Source organism: Bactrocera oleae, chromosome 2, assembly GCF_042242935.1.
Source record: "Bactrocera oleae isolate idBacOlea1 chromosome 2, idBacOlea1, whole genome shotgun sequence".
NCBI classification, from domain to species: Eukaryota; Metazoa; Arthropoda; class Insecta; order Diptera; family Tephritidae; genus Bactrocera; species Bactrocera oleae.
Window position 1 is genome coordinate 77,836,818 of NC_091536.1, and position 24,381 is coordinate 77,861,198.

Sequence of the window (24,381 nt, forward strand, 5' to 3'; positions counted from 1 at the left end):
TTCAATATACTAATGTTATCGATGTGGAATCAATACTGATAACTCGCATGATATAATATTTATAATATAAATAATATAATCTCATGATGCGCAGCACCTAAACTGTATGCAACTCAATGCATAGTTGCTATCTATAGTAGACTTACCAAAGCTCTTTGGACAAATACGAGTTACACTCATGGACAGATATTATGAAAATATAAGCAATCCTGCTTATTGGAAAAATTTCTTAAACGAGCAAGAAAGGCAAAAAAAAAATGGTTCTAAGCTTCTCAGCAAGCTCTATACATCAAACTTCTCTAAAGTGATCATTAGCCAAGATAGTTTAACTCTATCTCTATTAGTACGAGAAAATACTTAAACTGCAGGTCAATTAGCTAAGCGTGACGTTCTATAAAATATGAAATTTTCATTGGGCTTGGTTTTGAGAATATATTTAAGCTAACAGTTTCATGCTATATACCAGCCATCCGAATTTGAAAAGCTCAAGCTGTAATATTGAACTGAGGTTTATGCTATAATTACCGAAAAAATTATTTTATATTCTGCAGATTTCCAATTAAAGTTATCGGAAATTTAATATAAAGCACATATAAAAAAAGCTTACCACAGAGCTTTCATACCTATGGGCGTTTCAACACGGTCAAATATTTATTTGTCAACCCCAAACACAGAGAAAAGCTCTATATTGAAGTGTTAATCGCTGTAAAAATATATGTTTGATAAAAAGCTTTGAAATTTAAATCACAAGTGAAAGCTCTTCGATTAATTTAATGAAATCACCTTAAACTTTTTATATTAACGAGGCATTAAAAGTTCTTAGCTGACAAATAACTGAGAATAGAGAGCTTCTTGTGAAGCATCAAAGAGTCTGGTGGTCTTTAAAAATGTTATAAGCTTAAAATACTAAACCAAAAAGGACACATATGACAATCTTTCATTATAACAATGCTCAATTGAAAACAAATATATATTAAAAACATTAATTTTAAAGTTAAATCAATAAACTTCTTTTCAATCAATTTTAAATTAATGTTGTTTCCACAAATTTCAATGTGCCCACTAACAAATAATACAAAGCGAACTAAGCTGCCCAACAAACAAACAACGTGTAAGCCTCCGATACAACCCTGTACACAAATTGCAAAAACACCAGAAAACTAGGACTCCAACATTACAACTATTGGAATGCTTGTGGACGACAGTGAAATGCAATTTCCTGTGAAATATGCCTCAAAAAGTTGCAAACAAAACAACAAAACAATACAAAATGAAATTCCAAAAACACAAAAAAAAAAAAAACGGTGAAATTGAATCGTCAAGCACACAAAAAATTTAGATAAAGCGCACAAAACTAAATCGGCCACCCTTGAATGGATGGCTTGAACGGCAGCAATGGACATTTATTGTCAGCAATTGTATTGCGGTCCATTGCACATTGCCGACGAATTAAAATGATGATGCCACAGAGTGGAGGCGACAGCGCACCGAGAGTGAGAAAGATAGATAGAGGGAGAGAGGCTGGCAAGCTGGCGGGTGACAGCACAGCGTGCTCCACATAAATGCAATTTCCTATATACAAATAAAATAGTATGTAAGTTTACATAAGCATAGTGGTTGAAGCAACAGGTTTTTGCTCCTAAAAGTATGCAACTAGCACAAAATAATCCAACTAAAATGCCCACACTCTGAAAACACCAGTACCCAATTCATTCATTGAATTCGGAAATTCAATTTACTCTAAACGTTATTATACCAACAATAATAACAACAACAACAACAACAACAACATTAATCTCGATACACAAGCAGGGAGCCGAGAGATGTAGTCCAGCGGGTAAATGTAGTAAACAGTTTTTAGATATATAATATAATATTATATATACATCGATATATACATATGTATGTCACTGTTCAACAGCCTGTTGCATGCAACAACAGGCATCAGCTAACATACAAACGCAACGGGCATTCTAAGCCGGCTGACAGCATTCACAGAATGAATAAATTTCTCACTAAACAGAGCAACACGCTGCCGAATGCTGGGCATATCATTGGAGTTGTTGTTGTTGGGCAATAATAGTTTGAATATTTTTGCCGTTATGTGCAGCTTAGTGTGAGTTAGCTGTTGCCGTCGCTGATATATTTTCGTCCATATTTCTATATAAGTGTGTGTGTGTGTGTGTTTGTAAATAAAGGAAAACAACAGAAACAACTTGTTTTTTAGCAAATATACAAGTTGAGCGAGAGTTGTTGCCCGAAACGAGCTAAAGAGGTTCATCAGGAAACAGGCATTCAAGCAACTCAACACCCAGCTGAGGTCTATACAGTTACAAAACAACAACATAAACAAAAACATGCCCTTCTATTCAACTCGTTTACCAATTAAGCTATAATGTCCGTGCTGTAAACATTTGAATTTTAATGGCATAACAACGTGCAACGTTCAACAGGCGGCAACTGAGCGAATGGACCGAAAGGACAATGAGTCTGTGTGAATGTGCGTGTCAATGAATTTTTGGAAAGGAATTTTTGCAACATCATTTTATTATTAATTTAGAAGGTTTTTAGTGCTGAATGCAGATTGCTGCACGATGAAGTTTTGGTTTGCGAAGCACACAAATTAGGGTTTAATTACACACACAAAAGCAGCTCAGTTTTGAGCCTGCAATAATTATTGACTTAAAATCCGATATATAAAAGGATAGCGAATGAAGGTGGTTAGCTCGGCAGTCATAATTAAAGATCGCTGATTATTTTGCTGCATGGTATTCAGGATATACTTTTATATTATCTCCGGATATATGAAAATGAGAGGGATATAAAGTTGTTTAGTATCTTAGAGGTTTTGTGGAAAATTCAAACAATATTACCTTCAGTTTTCTAACCATACAGCGGGTGATCGGTTGCATATTTCTTCAGCTTATACTAAGAAAGTTTTCATGAAATGTGGAGAAGATCGCAGGAACCTCTGATTTAAAAACTAAATTATTTGTAGTATGTCCGTTTGTCGTCGCAGAAGAATCCAGAGCATAACATTTTTGGACTAAATTTCCCATTTCTACCATCTAACGATTCAAAGGAATATTTCCAAGTATAATTCCTTTTAAGGATTTAATATTTACTAAGCTGCAATATGAGAATCTTTCTCTTCAAACACTGGCCTTAAGCCCTCACTACGTTTACATATACTTACAATACACAAAACTTTAATTTTCAACTTCCTTAGGCCACTATATTGACATTTTGAAGTAGTCTAACCGTTATTGACCTCATTTGTAATACTCACAATCCTCTGTGAAAATCTATGTATGTAACGAAATGTGTCGGTAGCAATGCAGATAGCAGTCTATAAAAATTAGAATAAGGAAGCAATAAAACAAGAGAATTCACAGATATCGTCGAGCATTTCTTTTTAATCTCTAGAAATATGTTTTGGCTAGCATTTTAAAAAAAATAAGTGGGCTATTATTGCCACTAATGTCTCCCGAGTCCAATGATGGTTTCTAAAGATATAATAGTGTCTTAAGTTCTTAAGTACAATTCTACAATCCCTGCAAACACTCCTGAATTCCATTTAATACTTTCAATAAAAAGAACTGGGTGAAGAAATTTTTAGAGGATGTCATATACCTCAAATGCTACGCGAAATGTAGCGTTCAACTACCATCTTACCAGATTTGACTTGATCTCCATCTCCGCGTGAAGATTGATCTCCATACGTCAATTAATATGTGTTCGGCGGCTGTTTGTTTACGACGCGAAGAGTTTGTCTGGCGATTTTTATTATGGAAAAAAGTTTAACAAAGAGTTTGCTAGAAATTTTGTGTTTCCATTGGTTTCCATTATTTTGGGGAATCTACTTAAACACGAACGCAAGTATATGGGTGGCGCAATCATTCAGTGAAGATCGTATTGTCAGCGAAAACTTTCTTCATCTTCTCTTGAATCATTAGTAAAAACGACGTTGAGTAGAGACCGCGAAAAAGATGCTTGACAACGTAGCTGAGAACCCTACATTCATCAAATCCATCATTACTGGTGACGAGACGAAGGTCAGATCAATAAAATGAAATTCGCTGAGGCTTATAACAAGAAAAATTAGCATGCTTTTAATAGTTCAGGAGCCTACAAGTATAATGAAGGCGTTATAAAGATTTGTATTCATATATTTGAAAATGTGGTGTTTTATTTGGCAGTCCGGTTCATATTCGAGCATATGGTATACTTGAAGAAGAAGCCATAAGCAAGATCTTATATCATTGCCGTGCATGAAAAAGATGTCTGCTAACATTTAAAAACCGTGACAAAGTTTCATGAGTGAAAACTATCAGCATTGACAACAGTTTTTATTTGAGAGGTCTTCTTCCATTGGCAACTTTGTCCACAAATTATTACATAATAGATTTCTAAAGTAATTATACTAAAAAATTGCAAATAATATACGTTAATAGACAAAACAAAATATATTTCCTGGATATTATGAAGTATCAGGGTTATATGTGTAATATTACAAAAAAAAAAATTTACATCTATACAATTATCTAGGCTTACCTAAGTGATCTTAAGATTAATAGTAAAGCCTAGCTGTGCTAACTAAATATTTGAATACAACAAAGTGGTAACACATTTACACTGAACTAATTCATGAAACCATAGAGTTTACGTCAAATCCAAAAACCACAACAAAACTTTAACGATTTCCCAATTCACAGTCATTAATTTCTCATTATTTCGCGCAAAACGGTATTCCGAAAATGTACACATGAACAGTAATAAAATATTTAACAGACAGTAAACTTTAAAAACTTTCAGACGAGCCACACGCAGACACCCGTACACCTTCCCTCAGCAAAAGGCACATATGCAAACACACACACACACATGCATGAGGCTTAATAGCGACTGCCCCTACAATGAACAATGTAGAAGTGAAAATGCATGCCACACAAACGGCGACAAATGCAATGCAATACGATGCAATGTACAATGCAACAACAATACAATACAAGTAGCCAAATGCCAAAAGCCGAAACGAAAAGCAACCGAAAAATGCCCGACTTGCAACCAATCAAAATGCAACCGAAATGCAGCCCCCACAAGTGCTCGTGCAATATGTTGCAACTTGCAACATAATAGAAAGAGACAACAGAGCAAAGCCGACCAACCAATTTCGGGGTCTATTCTTCCGCCACTATTAATATTAGTGAAATATTATTTGGTGCTATGGATTTTTGCTTTTTTCACTCATTTGCCGTTATTTTTTCTGTTACTTCGGTGTTTTTTTTTTTACTAACGGCAGTGAGGCAACTAATAGGCTGTGCCACCACCCACGTAGCCGGAAGTAGGCATTGTGCAGTTTCATTTTTTGTTATTGATATTTTTGTTGTTGTTGTGTGTATGCGTACATTTTAATAAATACACAATAATGCATTGTGGCCAACTTGGACTTACCGAAATAACGGGTGGGAGCAATAGTGGCGCAACAGTAAGGTTGGCAGCGACTTTGCGACACCATGCATGGTGGAGTACGCCACTCCAAAACGCTTCGCTGCTCGCTTTTGCCACAGTAATATTTTACTTCGGGTTCATTTTCGATGTTTCCCTTTTTTACCAAGTTGCAAGTATGTTGCTGAGAGCGCGCGGAACTTTATTAGCTGCGTCCTTACATTGGTGGATTACACACGCACAAACACACACACACACGCACAGTTGCATGAGAGTGTATGAATATTTGATATTTTTCATTTATAATCCCCTCTAGCCTTCCATGCCACACGTACCACATTCGCTTTTATGCAGTTGGTCAAATTTGTTTGGGTTTTTTTCGTGGGCGCACGGGGCGTATGAGTAACATTAAATGCCAACATTCGCATGACAAATGCAGGCGCAAGCAGAACGCAAGAAAATATCTAAACACGCACACACACACAGACACATGTGTGGGGTAATATAAATAATTTGGCGTTTTTTGTGCGTGCTTATTGCTTTCCTCGTTGTTATTGTTGTTCTGAATGCTCCCCTAGTAACTGGTGTCCTTTCATTACTCGGCACATTAAACAAACCCCAAGACATAGTCGACAATGTAACGCTAACACCGCAATTGCCAAACGCTAACGTCAAGTGACCGACAAAAGTGACTTTGTTGTTGTAATTGTTTTGTTCATCCTTCTCATTTGCGCTTTTTAGTGCTTTCAATTGCGTTTAGTGGAAATATTTGTTTTTGTTTCATTTTCAATTTGCGCTTTTTGCTGCAATTGCTTGGCTCATACACCCTTCGCTTATGCACTCATGTCATTTGTACTGTTATTTTTTAAGTTTATAATGAAAGCTCATTTCACTGTCGAAAATTAAGCTTCCATGCATTTTGTGTTTTTGCTTTTGTGTACGGACATGACAGGAAGACAGGGACTTTTAATGAAAATCCTTGATGACTAAATGCATAAAAAGAGTGGGGAAGAGTTGGTTGCGTTCGAAACAAAAACTGAAATATTTTTTAAATATTAATTAAAAGCTTGTTTCGTTTCCAATTTGTGATGTCATTCATGAAGACGGAGCTTTCACTATTTTAAAATCATCTAAAGTACCGTATTAGTACTTAATTATTCGTTTGAGTAAACTAGCAATTGGTCAAATAGAAATAATAATAATTACGAAACTCAAAATTTCAAGGATGAAAGCTGCGTCTTTCGGGTTTGTATATATGTATTTATATTATATATCATAAAACCGTTTGGAACTTTACAACTGATTAATGTTTGGTTTTGAATAACTGATTTATGAGTAGTATTTTAGAAATAAGGAATAAAGAGCTTTCACCATTATCAAATAACTTTAAATGGCGTAAATCAGCTTATTTAATTTACTAATCTAATAGTCGCTCAAATAAACGAAATTGCAGAAGTTAAAATTCTTAAAAAGTAGTAAAAGCTTCTTGTCCCCTTGTGTAAAATTTATGTATAAATAGTATTTAAATTCATAATTAAAGACGATATGAAGATTTCGTTGGATTAATTTTTGGTTTTGAATAAATAAGTCAGGAATAAAATTACTTTAAGTGTAATTTTTAGAAAAAAATTTTGTTGGGTTGTAGTTTTTGGCGCAATGTTAAGGAGTCGGCGGCAAATTGTTATTATTTTCTGTGGAAGTTTGACGTAATTTTTCACATTATATTAATTATAATTTGGTGCTGACTCATTTTCTATATAATTCTTTCTTCTTGTATTTGCTGTTTTAATAGAGTGTAACCAAAAAAAGGATCCTACAAGTTTTACCCACTTTTTAAAAGTTATTAATCTTCTGTTGGAAGCTCTATTTCATTATTTCTCACAAACAATACCAAAAGATGATTAAGATCGTTTTATTGAGGCTCGAGCCATGAACCAGTTTTAGGTACATAAGTAGTGCTGGAAGTATATTGTAAATAAGGTGTGTGTCTTTGCTTAAGCGTGTGTGCTGAAGTTGACACTAGACGAACCACATTTTCAATCTAAAATTTACAAATTTGTTTGACTTTGTTTGAAAATATTAATTTTACTATAATTATTACGATTGTCAAATTAAGCTCAACTCCAACTTTCTAAAAATGCCTCATATTTTGATTTTGTTTCTGTAAAAGTCCATATGAAAGCATAATAATAAAGTGCTCAGTAAAAACCATGGCTTTCACTCTTATGATAATTAGTTCAACGTAACGGAAACTGACGTGACGGGGACTGGTAATTCGGAAAAATTTCTGAATATTTCTAAGATACTTTCTGGCACCACAACAACAACAATAACATAATTTACTTAAATATATAAATTAAAAATAATTTTACTTTGATTGAATGATATAAATTATTTGAATAAAGAATTATGCAAAATTTAAAATTTTTACAAATTACTCATTACTTCTTGAATAGATAAAATGCAAAAGTTGTAAAAAGAATATAGTACACCACGAAGTTATTAAGAAACCGTTACTGAATTTCCTCAAATTAAAGCCACAATTCAACTAGCTGATTGTTCAACTGTTACTTGCAACTAAATAAAATATAAATATATATATATATATATACTTTTTTTTTTAATATAATATATACACATATGAACAAATATATATATGTGCAGATATATTTACATATATAATCTGTTTTTGTTGACATCGTCACACCTAGTAACTTTATTATTCCAAGTTGGAGTATGCAGTCATTACCAGCGAAATATTTTTCAAAAGTACAATGCTCGTATATAACACATATTTTACACACCTATCAATAATATAGATTTATAATTTCTATATACATAGGTATATATATGTACATATACTTAAATATATTTCAGTAGCTAAAATTGCATACTTTATAAAAGGACAACTATATACCATACTTGTATAAGGTACATACATATATATGTATATATATTATATTATATAAGTATTTACACATAAATACCTACAAACACATACAAATACAAAACCATACTTATGAGTGCCACGCGCGCTCGGCTGTCCGCATATATTTCCATTGTATATCTTTCGTTACGGTTTGACATTTCACTCGATTGTTGTTATTTTTATTGCTTTTTTGCTATTATAATTTTCGTTATTTTTCATTTTTTCGCACACCATTTTTTTTTGCAACGGTCTCACTGGAAATGTCATGTCAGCAGGACGATGAGCAGATAAATGCATAAAAGGATGACCACATTGAAACACGCACGCAGCCACATATATTGTTATGTGCACACGCATAGATACATTATATATATATATATATATGTATATATATGTACATGTATGAATACATTTCTACACATAAACACACATACGCGCGCTCAAAATGTGCTAACCCCTCTCGCCTGTCTCTGCAAGTCCTTTGCTAGCTTGACTTCTTGTAACTGTATTGGTGAATGCATTTGTATTCGTATGTATTTATATATGGTATGTGTTGTTTGTAGTGGTGGTAGCATTTTTGTTAATATCACCGCCCTCGCCCTTCATGCTTTGCTTTAAATGTTACAGTTTTTGCGTTTTTCGCAATTTTCTTGTTGTTTGTGTGAAACTCGTTGTTGTATAGCGAACATTTTAATCCAGTTTTTCTTCCGTATTTGCTGTTTGCATTTCTCTTGCACTACTATGTCATATCATCACACAATTCGTATTTTAATTTCTCTTTGCTGGCTATTCGGGTGCTCGCACAATGCAGTTAAAGAAGAAGTAGAAGAGAAGGTGGAGCAGCAATAATAAATAGTGAGGTTAACTTGAAAAAGTAAAGGCAAGCAACAACAACGCTTGCGGTATTGTCAATAAATATTTAATTTCGGGGCAACCACATACGATTGCACACATACATATATACATACATAGCATAATTTTACATTTGTGTGCATAGTAATATTAACATAAATTTGTATATATTATATTATAGATAGGTATATGCTTTATTCGAGTATATAAAAATAAATAAATAAATATATTTCATTGTAACAAGCGCCAAAGGCTTCAACTCGAATTATACCCGAAAAGTATTATGCATTACACATACATATACAATTACTGTAAAATAATGTATATATCTTTATTTCAACAGCCATGTGTGCTATTTAGTATATGGAAGTGTATTATATATAATAATTATGCATCAAAAGGTCATAAATGAATTTCATATTTCGGCATTTATGACGCATACAAATCTTAAAATCCTTTATAAATTATATTGTACTTATGCATCTATTTAAAGCCATATATGTAGCTTTTATGTACTTACAATGTAGAGTATTTATTTTTTCGGAACAAATTAAAGTTTTTAAAATTTCTTGGGCTTCAATCGAAGTTTTCTTTGAATATTTATACGCTGAACAGGGCATGTATGTAAACCATCAGCCTGACGGTTTAGCTATGTCCGTGTTCACGTCAGTTTTTGATCTGAAACATTGCCCATGTCCTTTCCTCACCTATATCGGACCACTATAGGGTATAGCTTCCATACAAATTGTTCGATAAAAATCAGCTTCTTGTATGGGAAACTTTTTCTTTATAGAACTTGGCACAGCACAGTGCATAAGACAGTGTTATAATCTTCAAGTAAATTGTTTAGATCGGACAAATATAGCATATAACTATCATGTAAACTGACCGTTCCAAATTGAGTTCTTGTATGGACAGCTTTTTCACTTGACAAGATATCTTCACGAAATTTGGCATAGAACATTGACAAAAAACAAACTATTGTACGATCTCCGACTATATTGTTGAAACTGATCAGTGAAAATCAAGATAAAGATCTTTTTACAACTCTTTATGCCATAAAAAATGCCCGCGTGCAGTTCATTATAGCTTTAGTGCCGTTGAAGTTAACGGGTTTTTCTTGTGCTATTTCATATATCTATATAATATTTTTAGAAATATTTAGTGAATATTTATTATTTAAATTTGACGGATTGGTTTATCCTATACCAATCTAAAGCAAAAAATTTAAGTTTTTGAGATGTGGCAACTCTAGTTTTAAGAAAACAGGCAACGAATCAGAGATTTACCGATAACAAAAATCGCAATCGTATCATACCTATCACATGGGTATTTCAAAACGAACGTGTGTGCTCTCCCTCGGTCTAATAACCAACCGTTTTCTGAAAATAACGGCACATGTTGTTATGATTCTATCAGAACAACAAAGAAAGGTCATTTCTGCGGGTGATATCCAGGGCAGTTGTTGGTCAACATAGTTCGAAATATTAAAAAGAACCCTCAAATAAAAGAATAATTTTGAAACAATACACATACATACATACTCATTTAACACCCAATATTGTTGTTGTCGTCAGCAAACAATTTAAGATCAATAGAAAAAGGGTTTTCAAATCCGCAACTTTAATATATTTCAAACAATCGTTTTACACAATTAAATGTCACTTTGAAATTATAAAATGGTTTTAAAACGTTGTACGTTTTCGGGGTTGGGCAGACAAAGACTCGGCTGATCCACTTGCGACGGCGATCGATCGAAAAAAGGGGACCTGTATCCAATCGTCGATCCTTTTTGTTGATTGGGCAGAGTGTACGATCTCTCCACTGGTATGGTATTCATCGGAGAGATGTGTGAAGTTGCATGTATTGGTGGGTGGTGTTTTCGAGGGTGGATGGTATTGTTGTGGTGTGTTGGAGTGTATCAGGGATGTTCGACGGGAAGGCTTATAGCTCATTTAGCCAAATTGGAACTGACAAATGAAACATTATGTAGATAATATATTGAAAAAGCAAAACACAAAGCTGTTCCCAATCAAACTGCTTTGCATATAACAACGCTAAGCGAGAGCCAGGTATAATTAACATAAGCAAAAAAGTAAATTTAAAAAAAATTTTAGTTTCTGGTCAATGCGACCTAACTTCAGCATTGGCGGGTTAAGTTGCTTTCCATATACTTAAATATGTGTTAATTTTATTTAAGTCCAGGGTTATTTGATTATTTTTGCAGCTAAAAACTGCTTGGCCATAAAGAATAATATTTAAAACAATTTTGGAAAAAATTAAGGGTCAAGAAGCGAAATTTATTGCCTAAAGTTTATTTTTAAACTGAAAATTTGAATATATTGACTAATTTTCAGATCTGACGTTTTTAAATATATTTAAGAATAATAATTATTTAATCACAGATTAACTACGCAAAATGTACATAAAGTATTTATATTTTAATTTTTCTTTCCATTTATCCATAAAAAAAAATAATACTTTTGATTTAATGTACTTAAACCCACCAATAATAATAATAAATCAAGATAAATACTAAGGATATAATAAGATAATAACTTGCAATAATTTATTTTAAACGCTATAGTAAAAACCAAAAGAAACTCACTGCATTACACAACATTTTCCCGTAACTATTTAAAAATCGACGTCATTTACAGTTACTTTAAAACGCCAACTTTAACTTTGAATTCAAAAGCATATGAACACACGCACACACATACATATATTTGCATACATTTACGTATACATACACATAACCCAGACGGCCTAGACGACACTTAGCCAATATGGGAAAAAATGGCAAGAAGAAGAAGCAAAAAAAAAGTGGAAAATAAGAAGGAGAAGCACAACAGCTATAACATTGCAACAAAGTGCGTACGAAACGACGAGAGCAAGAAACAAAAGTCAACGAATGAGAGTGTATGTGCGTGTGCGAGTGTATTTTGTGCTATATAACGGTGCATTGCTTTGCGAGTTCAGGCCAGTGCAGCGAACGACAACGAGCAGCTTTTCGCTGCTTACAGCTGGCACAGATTGCACAGCGAGCGGCGCGTGCAACAGCGAAAGGTAACGGATAGAAAGTGCAACGTAAAGAAGAAAGGCAGAGAGAAAAATGCACGGAAAATGGAGTAGAGGAAAAACAGAACTTTATTCTATGGCAAACTGCAACTAACAACAACAGCAACAAGAATAACAATAACAACAACAAAAATAATAATAACAATAACAACAATAATTATAGGAACAACAGCTATAACATTAATGATGGCAATAACAACACACAGCAGCGACAGGTAGCAACAAATAAATGCAAGGCAGTTGCAAGCATGTGACATGCAACGAAAACAACAACAACAACAATTAAAACAGCTGCAGCTACAAAAAATTAGTGCAACTTGCAAATGCAAAAATCTGTATGTCTATATATATGTACATATGTACATATGTGTGGCTCTCTAGGCCTGCCAACACATACAGACACGCACAGACATACTTTCGCACTGTGCTTACCTGCACCGCCGCCGCCGTTAGGGTGCCCATTAACACTTGATGGCAATAACAAAAACGAACGGGAAATAAAAATTGCAGCCACGAGAAAGTTAACGACGACTTCAAAAATATATTGACGGTCCGTCAACCATGTGTTCCACTACCACATTTGCCAGCCAGCCGCCCAACAACGGGATACGCACAAAGTCGTGGCGCCACAGCAACAAAACCGTCGCACCAAAAGCGAAACTAAACGTGTACATATACAAATAAACAAATACACACATAGTGATGCCTATAACTTCAACGGCTGCAGGAAAATGAAGCCAAGTTAAATGGCGAATGCAGTTAACCTCAGCGAATGCAATAAAAAATTCTATTAAGCATACATTCAGGCGTTAGACTGCGCGCACGTTACGTGTGTGCGTGTGTGTACCTTCATTTGCGCCCTTATATGTAGAGCTATGTGTGGCGCGTACAAAATCAAATGGGGAAATAATTTTGTTTTTTTCGATTGCATTCTCTTCAAAGCATATGCCAAGGCGCAAACACGTCTGCTGCCGCCGCTGCTGGTGATGAAGGTGATAATGATTGAGTTGTCTTGCCGAAGACACTGAATGCATCTAATGCGTATGTATATGCGCAAGTATATGGGCGTATGAGTTCGCAACTATGCGTATACGTGTGCGTCCATTGTAAGTTCGTACGAGTGTGTGTGTGTGCGTAGTTAGTCGTTTGCCTTGCGGCAAGTTGCGCGCTCAGCTGGCGAGAGTGATGATGGAGAGGCAGAGATACGTATATACGAAGGATATACAAACATAAATATAAACATACACATACATGCAGATATCTGTACGCAATGTGGCCGCCATTGCTGCTGCCTCTTTGCTTTCCTCACATTCTTATTAAGTTTTGTATAGGAAAGCACGGTGTGTGTGTTTTTATACATTTTTTTATTTGTGCTTGAATAGAGTTTTTGTTATTGTCATTACATGTGCGTAGAATCCCAGTGAACCAAAATGTGTCGCTTGACAGCTGATTAGTGGCGCAGCAACTTGACATTGCCGTCTCAGTTGTGAACAATTCAACTAATCAATGAGTATGACAGTCGAGAGAGTTTAAGAGAGTTGATGAGAACATGATGTTTTGTATTATACACAGCTGAAATTCTCAGCTGGTTTATAAAATAATAAAATAAATTAAATGTAGTAATGATAAAGCTTTAAGCTTGAACCAATAAAAAATAGTAAAGTAGTAGAGCTCTAGAAATCTTTTGAAGTCCCATCAAATCTGCACCAGAGAAAACGTTATGAAAAAGTTATCTATATAAAGAATTTTCCGAGACTTTATGCAACTAATTATTTGAGAACCAATAATAATAACTTTAAATATATGTTTCAAATTTTTCATAGGCATTTATATTTGTATATATTTGGCCACTGCAGTTCGAACAAGAAAGCACGTTAACTTCGGTTGCATCGAAGCTAAAATATGATTCACAAATAATAAACGCCGCGGTTCCGGCAAATGTGCAACTTCTTGGGGAGTGAAAGATGTATGCCAAATTGACAGACGGGGGTAGCAAAATCGACTCAGCTAGTCACACTGATCATTTTATAGAGTCTCCGACATTCTCTTCTTGGGGTTATAAACTTCGTGACAAACTTAATATAGCCTATACAGCGTATAAAAATATATAAAGTGCAGCTAAAAGGCTCTTTAACTAAGATGTCTTACATTTTGAATGGGATTAAAAGCTATAACATTGTAAACACAATTTAATGAAATTCAATAAGAAATACAAAAAAGTGGGATATTTCTTTGTTTGAATCGAAAAATATATATTTAATCTTTATTTTTACCAAAAGCTCACACTAGTTGACGCTGTGTTGTTATTTTTGTTATTTTTCTTCCAAAAATAGTATGATTAGGTTAAGAATTATTTTTTTAATACCTCGCTTTTTGAAATAATGCTGCAATAGTCGGAAAGTTTTAACCTTGTGTTATAATTTATTTTGGAAAGTTTTGCTTTATTATTATTTTTTAAGTTGTCGAATAAATTTTTGAAATTTATCTTTACCAAAAGCTTACGCCAGGTGGCGTTGGGTTGAATTTTTTGATTAGTTTACGAATTTTCATCGATAATTTGTACAATTTTGCAAAGTTTCAGTAAATAAATATTTCCATGGTAGTTTATTTTCTAATTATTGTATCGACATCGCAGTCAAAAAATTTTACTATATTTAGTTTATATAAGGTTTGGTAAGGACAGATTTTGTGGATAACCAGTAATCATCGCAAATATTACAAATATTCTAACACGATTTTTTTTCCGGGATGAAGAAAACTTTATTCTTAGTTTTAGCAAAGTCGAGAAGGATTTGCTGAAAAAATATCAAAAATTCTTAGCCCGTAAGAACTCCTATTACATTAACAGTTAAAAGTAGTAAATTGCAATTCATAAGGGTGAGATAATTTAATGATGCTCTTTCCGCCCTGAAATTTTCCTTAATCGATAACTTCCTGCCTTTAAGGTATATTTTGTAAAAATTATTATGAATAATGGAAATCAAAATTACAAGGTTGATATAATAAAGAGATATGATCCCATTGATGAGAAGTTATTCTGCGAACACTAACCAAGGCCAAAGTCAAAGTGAGGCAAGGCTTAAGATAATGAAGTTGTCAACAGAAAGACTTAGCTGGCAGACATCAATTTAAGAGAAATTATTGGAAATTGATAGCTTATCACTCTTTTTAAGACTCTCCAACGTGTTTATTGGCATACTTGACAGGCATTATTAATTCTCCCGTTTTCTCTCTTTTTTTAATAATGCGTATGTGGATTTGAGGCAGTGTTGGCTTGTAGCACCAACAACCCCGTTGCAGAGCTTTTTACACAACTTTTTTTTTTGTTGCAATACACACAATGCGTATGTTTGCGTGAGCCAGTTTTGCTATGCACTTTTTCCCCATTTTTTCGTTGCCATACAAAAAATTTGTTGCGTTTTTGAGAAGTTTGAGTTTCAAAAAGTATGCGGAGGCCATTAACCTCAGCAATAGTGCCCGGGCCGAGCGAGTCAACCGAACAAATGCTGGTAAATTTTTCGAGTTTAGGTGGTTGGCGGTAGCGCTGCAGTAGTTGTTGTTGCTGTTGCAATTGAATTTGCCAGTTGCCATTGCAAATTCATTGTGCCACCTTCCCGCCTGCATTGCATTTAATTTCATGCTACGCAACCGCTTTTGTATGTGTTGTTGCAGCAGCTGCAAGTTGCACTGGCTGTTGCAGGCGCTGTTTGTTTTTGTTGCATGGGCTTCCTCCTTTTATTTACATTTTTTAGCATTTGCGTGTGTGAATGCGTGCATGTTTGACTAACCGTTGCTGTGTGCATGTATATATATATATATGTGTGTGAGCACGTGCGTGTGCACATATTTGCCTAGTGTGCGTAGCAAAATATTTAATTTTTATTCGAAACTTTTGCCGCTCACACGTTCAACTTGTTCCGGAATGAAAGGCAGCAGTGCGCTAAATGCCAAACGGGCAACGTACAACGTGCAACCAGCAACTGCGCAATGCACCACCCTTACCACTATTGCAATGTGCAACATGGCGCCATTATGCGCCACCATCTCGTCAGCGTGCCAGTTGTTGCCACCACTGCTAACCCGGTTTGCTCCCTTTTTTTCGTGGCCAAAAGTGCACGCACGCTCGACACGCATGGCTGTGGCACGTTACGGGCATACGCGGCGGAGGGGCCAGTCAGCAAGTTATGTGCCAGGTGCAGTATTGCAGTACTGACGATGTCGCTCCGCTTACCAACACAACTAGTTAGTTGCACTTCCTGTGTGGCACGAAAAAATTCTACCATTCTTGCAACTTTCGCTTGAGCCAGCCATTGCACTAGCTGCCAACATGCACCACACCCGAGTTAGCAGGAGCGCTGGGAGTCTGAGAATGTATTGCTTGCTTGTTTGGCTGCTTCGCTTAGTCGCTTAGTCGCCCCTCACCGCGCCATCACCCGCGCGGCTGTGTCTGCCGCTGAGTGCGCACAAGTGCGAGTGTAGAAATGCTGCCACAAAAGCTTTTACCTTGCGACTCCTTAAGCCGTCGTCGTCGCCAGCCCCAACGCCCTTGCCGCCCCCTCTGTGCGTGAAGGCGCCGCTAAGCGTCTGGGTTAAGCCAAGCTAGGCGCTTGTAGTGCGTTCCATCAATATGCCTCATGCGTAACTCATATTTTTTCGCAGCACTAACATATGCGTATTTAAAGCGGCTATTATATTCATCGAATGCAACACTGTGCTTTGGCTTTGGTTTGGCTGTTGTAAGCGTTACACATGGGGCAAGTGCAACTTAGCCGCTGCAGTTTTTAATTTTTTATTTACTTGCGTGGCCAATTTCATATAATTTCTTTTGAGTGTGTGCGTAATACTCCTCCCCACCATGCCCTACAGGCGTCTCACTCTCTCAGCCGAGTCATATATATATATATATATATATGTGTGTGTATGTGTGGCAAGTTTTAATTTTGCTCACGCATGCATGGAATTTTGAGGATTTCTTTGCACCGCCACGCCCTTACACACTTTACCATCGCTACGCTCTTCTGTATTATTTGCCTGCTTTAATTCTACATTATTTTCGTTTGCTTCCAGTATTTACTTTTGCATTCGTTTTTTGATGTGCGTCGTCGTTTTGATTGGCACTTGCATCAAATTGCAGCCATTTTGCAATCATACTGCCATTTCCTACATTTCGGTTTTTATGATATTTTTAATTTGAAGGAATTTCACAATAATTACAGTTTGGTAAAGGATGTGCGTGTGGATTTATCCTTGTAATATGTTCATAATAAGAATTCCTTACACGCAAATATGGGTTTTCAACGAAAGCCAAGCAATTTTTTCTATAATCGAAGCGTCTGTTAATATTTTAAAATATTTTTTTTATAAAAAAATTTAAATTTTACAAGAGCCAATAACGGTTCTTAAAGCGATAGGATCGTGGAGCTTTTAGCTTTCTAGAATCAGCTTCAATCCAGTATTATTATTTTTTTAATATTTTTATTTTTAAGTTCTAACTTTAAAAAATGAATAACGATAACAATCAATCGATATTTTTTTCATTTTTTAATCGACTTCGAAGTGTTAATAATATATTGAAGAACTATCGTTAGAAATTAAATAAAATATCAAAATCAACGATTTTATTTTTCGATAAAAATTAATCGATTTTTTTTTTATTAAACTTTATGTTTTTTTTTATTTTGAGAACATAAATTTTAAGGATTTCATTACAATACGAAGGCCAAAACTTAAAATAAATAAATTAAAAAATAAAGGCAAGCAATTCCTTCAATTGTGTAGCAATGTGAATCGTCCGAAACCCTTGTATAACACACACATCCTCTTTACTCACGGTTTATTAGTAAAATTGAAGCAGTAGGGGCAGCGTAGGGGATTGCGAAACACACTTTGAAATACAAAATTGCACTCTCTTCTAAAAAAAACATGGTTAAGACATTAAGAATTGAATTGTATATAGGAATTACCATTTTATGTGTTGATTGGTTTAATACTAGACCTAAGAATGACTTTGAAAAAAAAAGCATTTTTTTCATTACGATGACTACCAGTTTTATGCAGACATAAGGCGATTGGTTGTGAAAATTATTACTGGTATCAATGCAGTTAATAGTTGGGCATTTCGCTGCTGAATATTTTATAGGGGTTCGCGAGATAGATTGGTATACACACATAGGTTACACATATTCAGCGGTGGCTCTATTTGATTTCAATATTTTGCATTTTATTATTTAGGATTCCGAACAGATTGCGAACGTCACACGCTTAGTGGGAATGAAGCAGAAGCGACGCAATAAACTCGATTTTTTAGAGTGCAAAAAATATGAATTTTCACCTACGTGGACCTATTGGCTGTAGCAAAGCGAGCGCGTAAAGTTTTAGTTAGAGGCGTGGCACTCAAATTGCGAATGAATAATTTATACACAAATGGCATTATACCTATGTATATCATAGGCATAAATATACATCATAATATCAGAAGATATTTTAATACTTCTCACTAGCGATGTCAATGACATCAATTACCGTTAATAATTGCTACCTTACTGCGTTACTTTACACTCTTTTTTTGCTCACACAACTTTTAATTAGCACTTTAAGTAGTTAATTTAATTCCTGCAGAAAGTAATCGATTTTAATGAATTTTTTATGAATTTTCTTCCCTTTGACTACAGGCTTAGAACGGATCGCTGAGGAGTTGATGGAACGCATGAAATGGAAGCAATATCAAGAGCCATTAACTACGCGCGTCCATACAAATCACACCGTACAATCGCCAGCCGAAACAGCAGCAACAGCAGAATTGCCAGCAGCAACAGCTGCCGCCAGTACAGCAGCGACCTCAGTAGCCCCACAAATCCCAGTAGAACGGCAAACATCCACAGAGTGCGATCAACACAAACGCAACGATCAGCCTGTAGAGGAACAGACATATTTGCAGCAACTAAAATTGATCAACGATCTCGCAGACGCCAAAAGTGCGCAGTTAACATCATCACCAATATACGGTCAAAGCAACGGCACTGCAACCGACAACAACAACAGCCAACACAATCTTCAATACCAGCAGACACACGTGCGCACAGTCGGAGGCGAAACGAACGAAGAACAGCAACAAAACAAAGGAAATACGCAACGAAGCAACTGCGTAGAAGATTACATAAAGGGTAAGGAGGATCGGGAGGTGCAAGCTGTTGCAGGTGAGCATAAATAGACTATTTTCATACCCTGAACAGAACACAGAAGGAAACGGTGGAGACTATATAAAGTATATACATATATAAATGCTCAGCGTCATGAGCTAAGATCGTCTGCATGTGAACCCACCTCTCGGTTTTGAGATATCGATCTGGAATTTTCACATTTTTTTCTTTCCAAGAGGCTACTTATTTGTGCCCTTATTGGTGTGGTTTAGGACACAACCATCTTACAAACTGATCGATCAAAACCAAGTCATTGTATGGAAAACTTTTATATTTGTGTAGATATTCTCACGAAATTTTGCATGGATTATTTTCGAAGGTTATACTACAATCTGCAAACATATTTTTCTGACCAAACCACTATAGCATATAGCTGTCATACAAACTGGCCGATCAAAATCAACATAAAGATTACTTATACAGGCACCGAAGAGTATTAATATTTTTTTTCTTTTTTTATTTAGAATAATTTTCAAAGTTTATGATGTAGAGTTCAATTTTTTGGTTGAGGTGTTTCCGAAAATGAGAGAATACATTTCAAACGCTGTATTGAAAATATACTATCTTTGCTACGACACTCATTCCTTTGCGAACATATCCATTAGCTTAAGAGTAATTCCAAATTAATAATAAATGCGGCCTACATTCAGGCGCATGACTCATTTTAACGAAGTTAAGCTCCCCATTCAATACATATAAAGAGCAACGTAAAAATTCTTATTTTTAAATATTCTTTTAAAAAATGATTATATACCTCTCCATAATATTATTTTGCTTCACATATTTTTCATTCCTTATTTTGTTAGACAATACAACAACATCACATAATCACAACCAACTTCAACGTAATAACAGTAATAGTTTAACATTAAACAATAAGACAAATTGCGGCAACAACAACAACAACAATAATACATCAATAAAAGCAACAAATTCATCACACAAAAACACACCAACAAACATCACAAGCGTTAACGCCAATCAAAATAGCTTGTCAAGTGTAACTACATCACCACCGTCAACGCATCCACCGCAGCGAGTCACTGAAGTGCTTGAGAGGCAGCGTACGCCCACCGTTGAACCGGTCGATTGGAAACCGAATGAGAAGTGTTACTTTTGCGTGGACGGCAGATTACTCACGGTGAACGCGAAGGGCGAACTTGTAGCCGAGCCGGCGGGCCCCATTGTGTCCGCCGTCGGCGGCGATCCAGTGGAACACGTTCACAGGGTTGGTGTTTTATATACATACAAGTATTTTTTGTTATCTTAAGATTTTGTCTAAGGCCATTCAATATTATTTCGGTTAACAAAAAAGTTATGATTTTGTATCACTTGCTTAGGGCTATTATATCTAAGCGTAATTATAAGTAAGGTAATTTTAGCTAAGATGTTTCCCCCACCTTTTTACGAAACTTCATTTTTCTATTCCTAACGCTCTAGAATTTAGTAGCTTAGGGATGACAATATGAGATTTTTAATGTTAAAAATGTTTATATAAATTAGTATACTAATAATTTTCGTTAAAAATGCTTAGAAACCACCACAAAAAAGTACAACTATATGCATATAATGTTAAACAAACCCTTTTTTAATGTTCAGTTACTCTTTAATTTCGATCAGAAGATATTTGTAAATTGTTTATTTTTATTTATAAACCAATTGCCACAACTAAGCTTTCGGTAAATCACAAAAACCTCTAATTTTAATTACTTATGAATCTAAAAATAATAATTTGTACACAATTAGTGATGAAATTATTTGCGGTGAATTTACACTGTTATACGTATTGGTGACTTCTATCAAGCGCAATTACTTCAAACCCCAATTTTTGCATACAATTATTAAATTCTTTAACCAAAGTACACGAACTGGGAAAGCACACCGCAGATAATTTTATAAAAGTAAAAACAAAAAAATTAAAGTAATATTAATTTAACAAAGAAAATGCATATTCACATTTTTACTGTTATACGCAATTTTTGTGCTCTTTCTTTCGATTCGTGTCAAAAATAAACGAAAAACAAGCAGCTTGAGACCGATAGTGATTCGAATGAATCAGCACATGTGAATTTGGTGAATAATACAACAACTGCGCCTATTGGTAACCACAATAACAACAGCAACAGTACGAATAACATTAACAATAACAACAACAATAATAATAATAATAACAATCGCATCGACTGGAACAAGCTGTTGACGACACGTTTAGTTGATTTGCCAGCGAATATGACTTCAATGGACTCAATGGCCGCGCAGTTAGCAGTCATTTCTGGTTACCCGAGTAAGTGTGAACGCGTCATAAGCAGATGCCACTTAGCGTGGCATTGCAGTCAAATATATATATTTAAATGTTATTTTTGCTTTTTTTTTTCAAATGATAAACGCAGATTTTAATTGGCTACAATTGATGCAACAACAGCAACAGCAAGAGCAGCAGCCACATCCCGCACCGATACAACAACAAACACAGCCACAGCCACAACAACAGCAACAGCAGCAGCAACAGCAACAGCAAATAAGCTCGGCGACACCAACTACCTCAGAGACATCGGCCGCCGCTGTTAGTCCACCACTCAAGGATTCGCCCAGTCCCAGTGATGCCACCGGTGAACAACCCTTAGATCTTAGTTCGAAACCATCGCCAAATTCATCTATTAGTGGCGATTTGAAGTCAGTGCGGTAAGTGATTTTCGAAGAATATTACAAAATTTATAGAAATTGCTGTTGATTACACCATTTAGGTGCGCCGTTTCTTCTTAGAAGACTCGGTTTTGAAAACCCTATGAAATTTTCTAAAAAAACAATTTCTATGATCGATATTAAGTCTACACTTTTTTTCCCCCAATTATTATTAGGTAATTTACAAATAAACAATTAATTTAAGTGAGTCTCAGAAGACTAAAATGATATTAATTCTTAGCCTTTCTCTACTAATACCTTTTATTTTTAGTTAAAAAATAAATTTTCAAAACGCTCCGCATAAGTAGTTCTAAGAGGATTAAAAGCTTTGGAAAAATATTTCTCTAATAAATGTGTGCCTATACATAGGTCCTTAAGACCAATTCCAACCTTAAATAAGTATCAGCAAAATATTTTTGTAGTTATATGGAACTTGATTTTGATCAAAATACTCAACTTTCAACCCACTGTAAATAAAAAGTGGCAATGTCGTGGGGCAAAACTATCTTTAATTAGTTTATAATTCATATCTTTATTTTCAGTTGTTGCTATTCAAACTGACCGATCTAAATAAAGATAAACAAAATATTATACCCTTTCATGCTATAAGAAATGCAACTGTGAAGGGTATTATAGCTTCGGTGCAGTTGAAGTTAACGTTTTTATGTTTTTTTATTAATATTTTCATCATATTTTTTGTTGGTATCAACTACCGTTGCCTCGTTTTCATATTCCGTTAACAGTGTTGTATTTAAATTTGTTTAAATGCTTAACTCCCATTTTTAATACCACTTTCACACATAGCGGATGTTGTTTACAATACAAAAACACTTCCGAAGTGCAGATAGCTCAGCATACATTAACTACATAGTTGTCTGTGTGTGTGTGTGTTTGTTGTGAAAGCAGTGCATCATACCTGTCTGCAAGCGCTATTATTGTTGCTATCAGAGTTCGCACCTATGAATGCATACATACCTACACATACGAGAACACACAAGAAAATATGCATTTGTGTGTGTAACTCCGCTTGGCATTCTCACAGCTCAACAGCACTGCACTTGAATGTTTATCAACACTCCAATTTACCATATTTGCTGCACCCACACCCACACCAACACCTACAAATACACACACACACACGAGAGGAGCTTCACTTTCAAAATGTCGCGACGGCGCTTCCAGGGCTCCTACACCTGTCTAGCGGAAGCCTGCCATCATTTTTTCGGCAGTTATTCACCAGTGCCGTTTGCCTCATAGCTTTTGTTTCGCATTTTTTTCTCTTCACCACTCACATGCATACATTTTTATTTTATTGTACACAATTTCGTGTTATTGTATTTGTTTATTCCCATTTTTTGTTGTTTTTGATTTTTTGTGAAATCACACCTTGATCCTCTGGTGGCAGTCGCGAACGCGCGCAATGTTGTCAGCGCAATTGTGCTCAATTCATTTCACCTTGCCTCGCCCCCCAACCCCTCAGGCACCAGGTGCGGATTCATAGAGATATTTGTATGTATGATATATGCATGCATTGGTCCCGACTCGCGCCGTGAGTCCTTGTCTGCACTCTTTTAATTGTTGATGTTGTGCGTCTGCAGCAACGCCATTGCTATGCTGTACTTGCCACAGTTTCGTTTTGATTCTTTTTGCTTCTTTTTCTGTATTTCGCTTTTGGGTTTGTTTATTGCTGTTGTTCGTCTGTACGCGGCTGTATGAAATATGCATTAATTTCAGTGTCGGCAAGTCGCTAAGCACAAAATCGTGGCTAAGAATATTTTAGACGTTTCTCATTTTCATCTACAATATTTTTTGTGTTTTTCATTTTTCGTTATTATGAAGTGCGAAACAGCTTTAAAAGAAAGTACAAAAAATTTACAAAACCCATTTGTTTACAATGCGAGTACATGTGTACCAGGCATTCCTTTCAGTCACATATGCAACCGAATTTCATCAATGAGACGCTCTTAAAGCAAAGCTTAACAGCTTAAAACGAGCATGCACCTGAGCAAAATAATTATGCGCAGATATGTATATTGTAAAGGCAAAAGCCGAAAAGAAAAAAATTATAACACCAGACCTAACCTCTAATAATTTCAACTTGTCGAGAATCTACTCAGAAAAGGATGACGTATCGTATACCATATATGCAAATTTTTAACGCAAGGTGGAGAAAACAATTAGTAACGGAAC

General features: G+C 35.3%; 1 protein-coding gene across 3 annotated transcripts in view; it reads left to right on the plus strand.

Moving 5' to 3' along the window:
* The window catches only part of Eip93F (Ecdysone-induced protein 93F), a 237,373-nt gene that overhangs the window by 190,481 nt on the left and 22,511 nt on the right, over positions 1-24,381 (plus strand). For all 3 annotated transcript variants that reach the window (XM_070105744.1, XM_014230386.3, XM_014230387.3), the window contains 4 exons: positions 18,982-19,506; positions 20,316-20,737; positions 21,538-21,793; positions 21,900-22,191. In XM_070105744.1, coding sequence (XP_069961845.1) covers positions 18,982-19,506; positions 20,316-20,737; positions 21,538-21,793; positions 21,900-22,191 — 1,495 coding nt within the window. The remainder of the gene's footprint in view (positions 1-18,981; positions 19,507-20,315; positions 20,738-21,537; positions 21,794-21,899; positions 22,192-24,381) is intronic.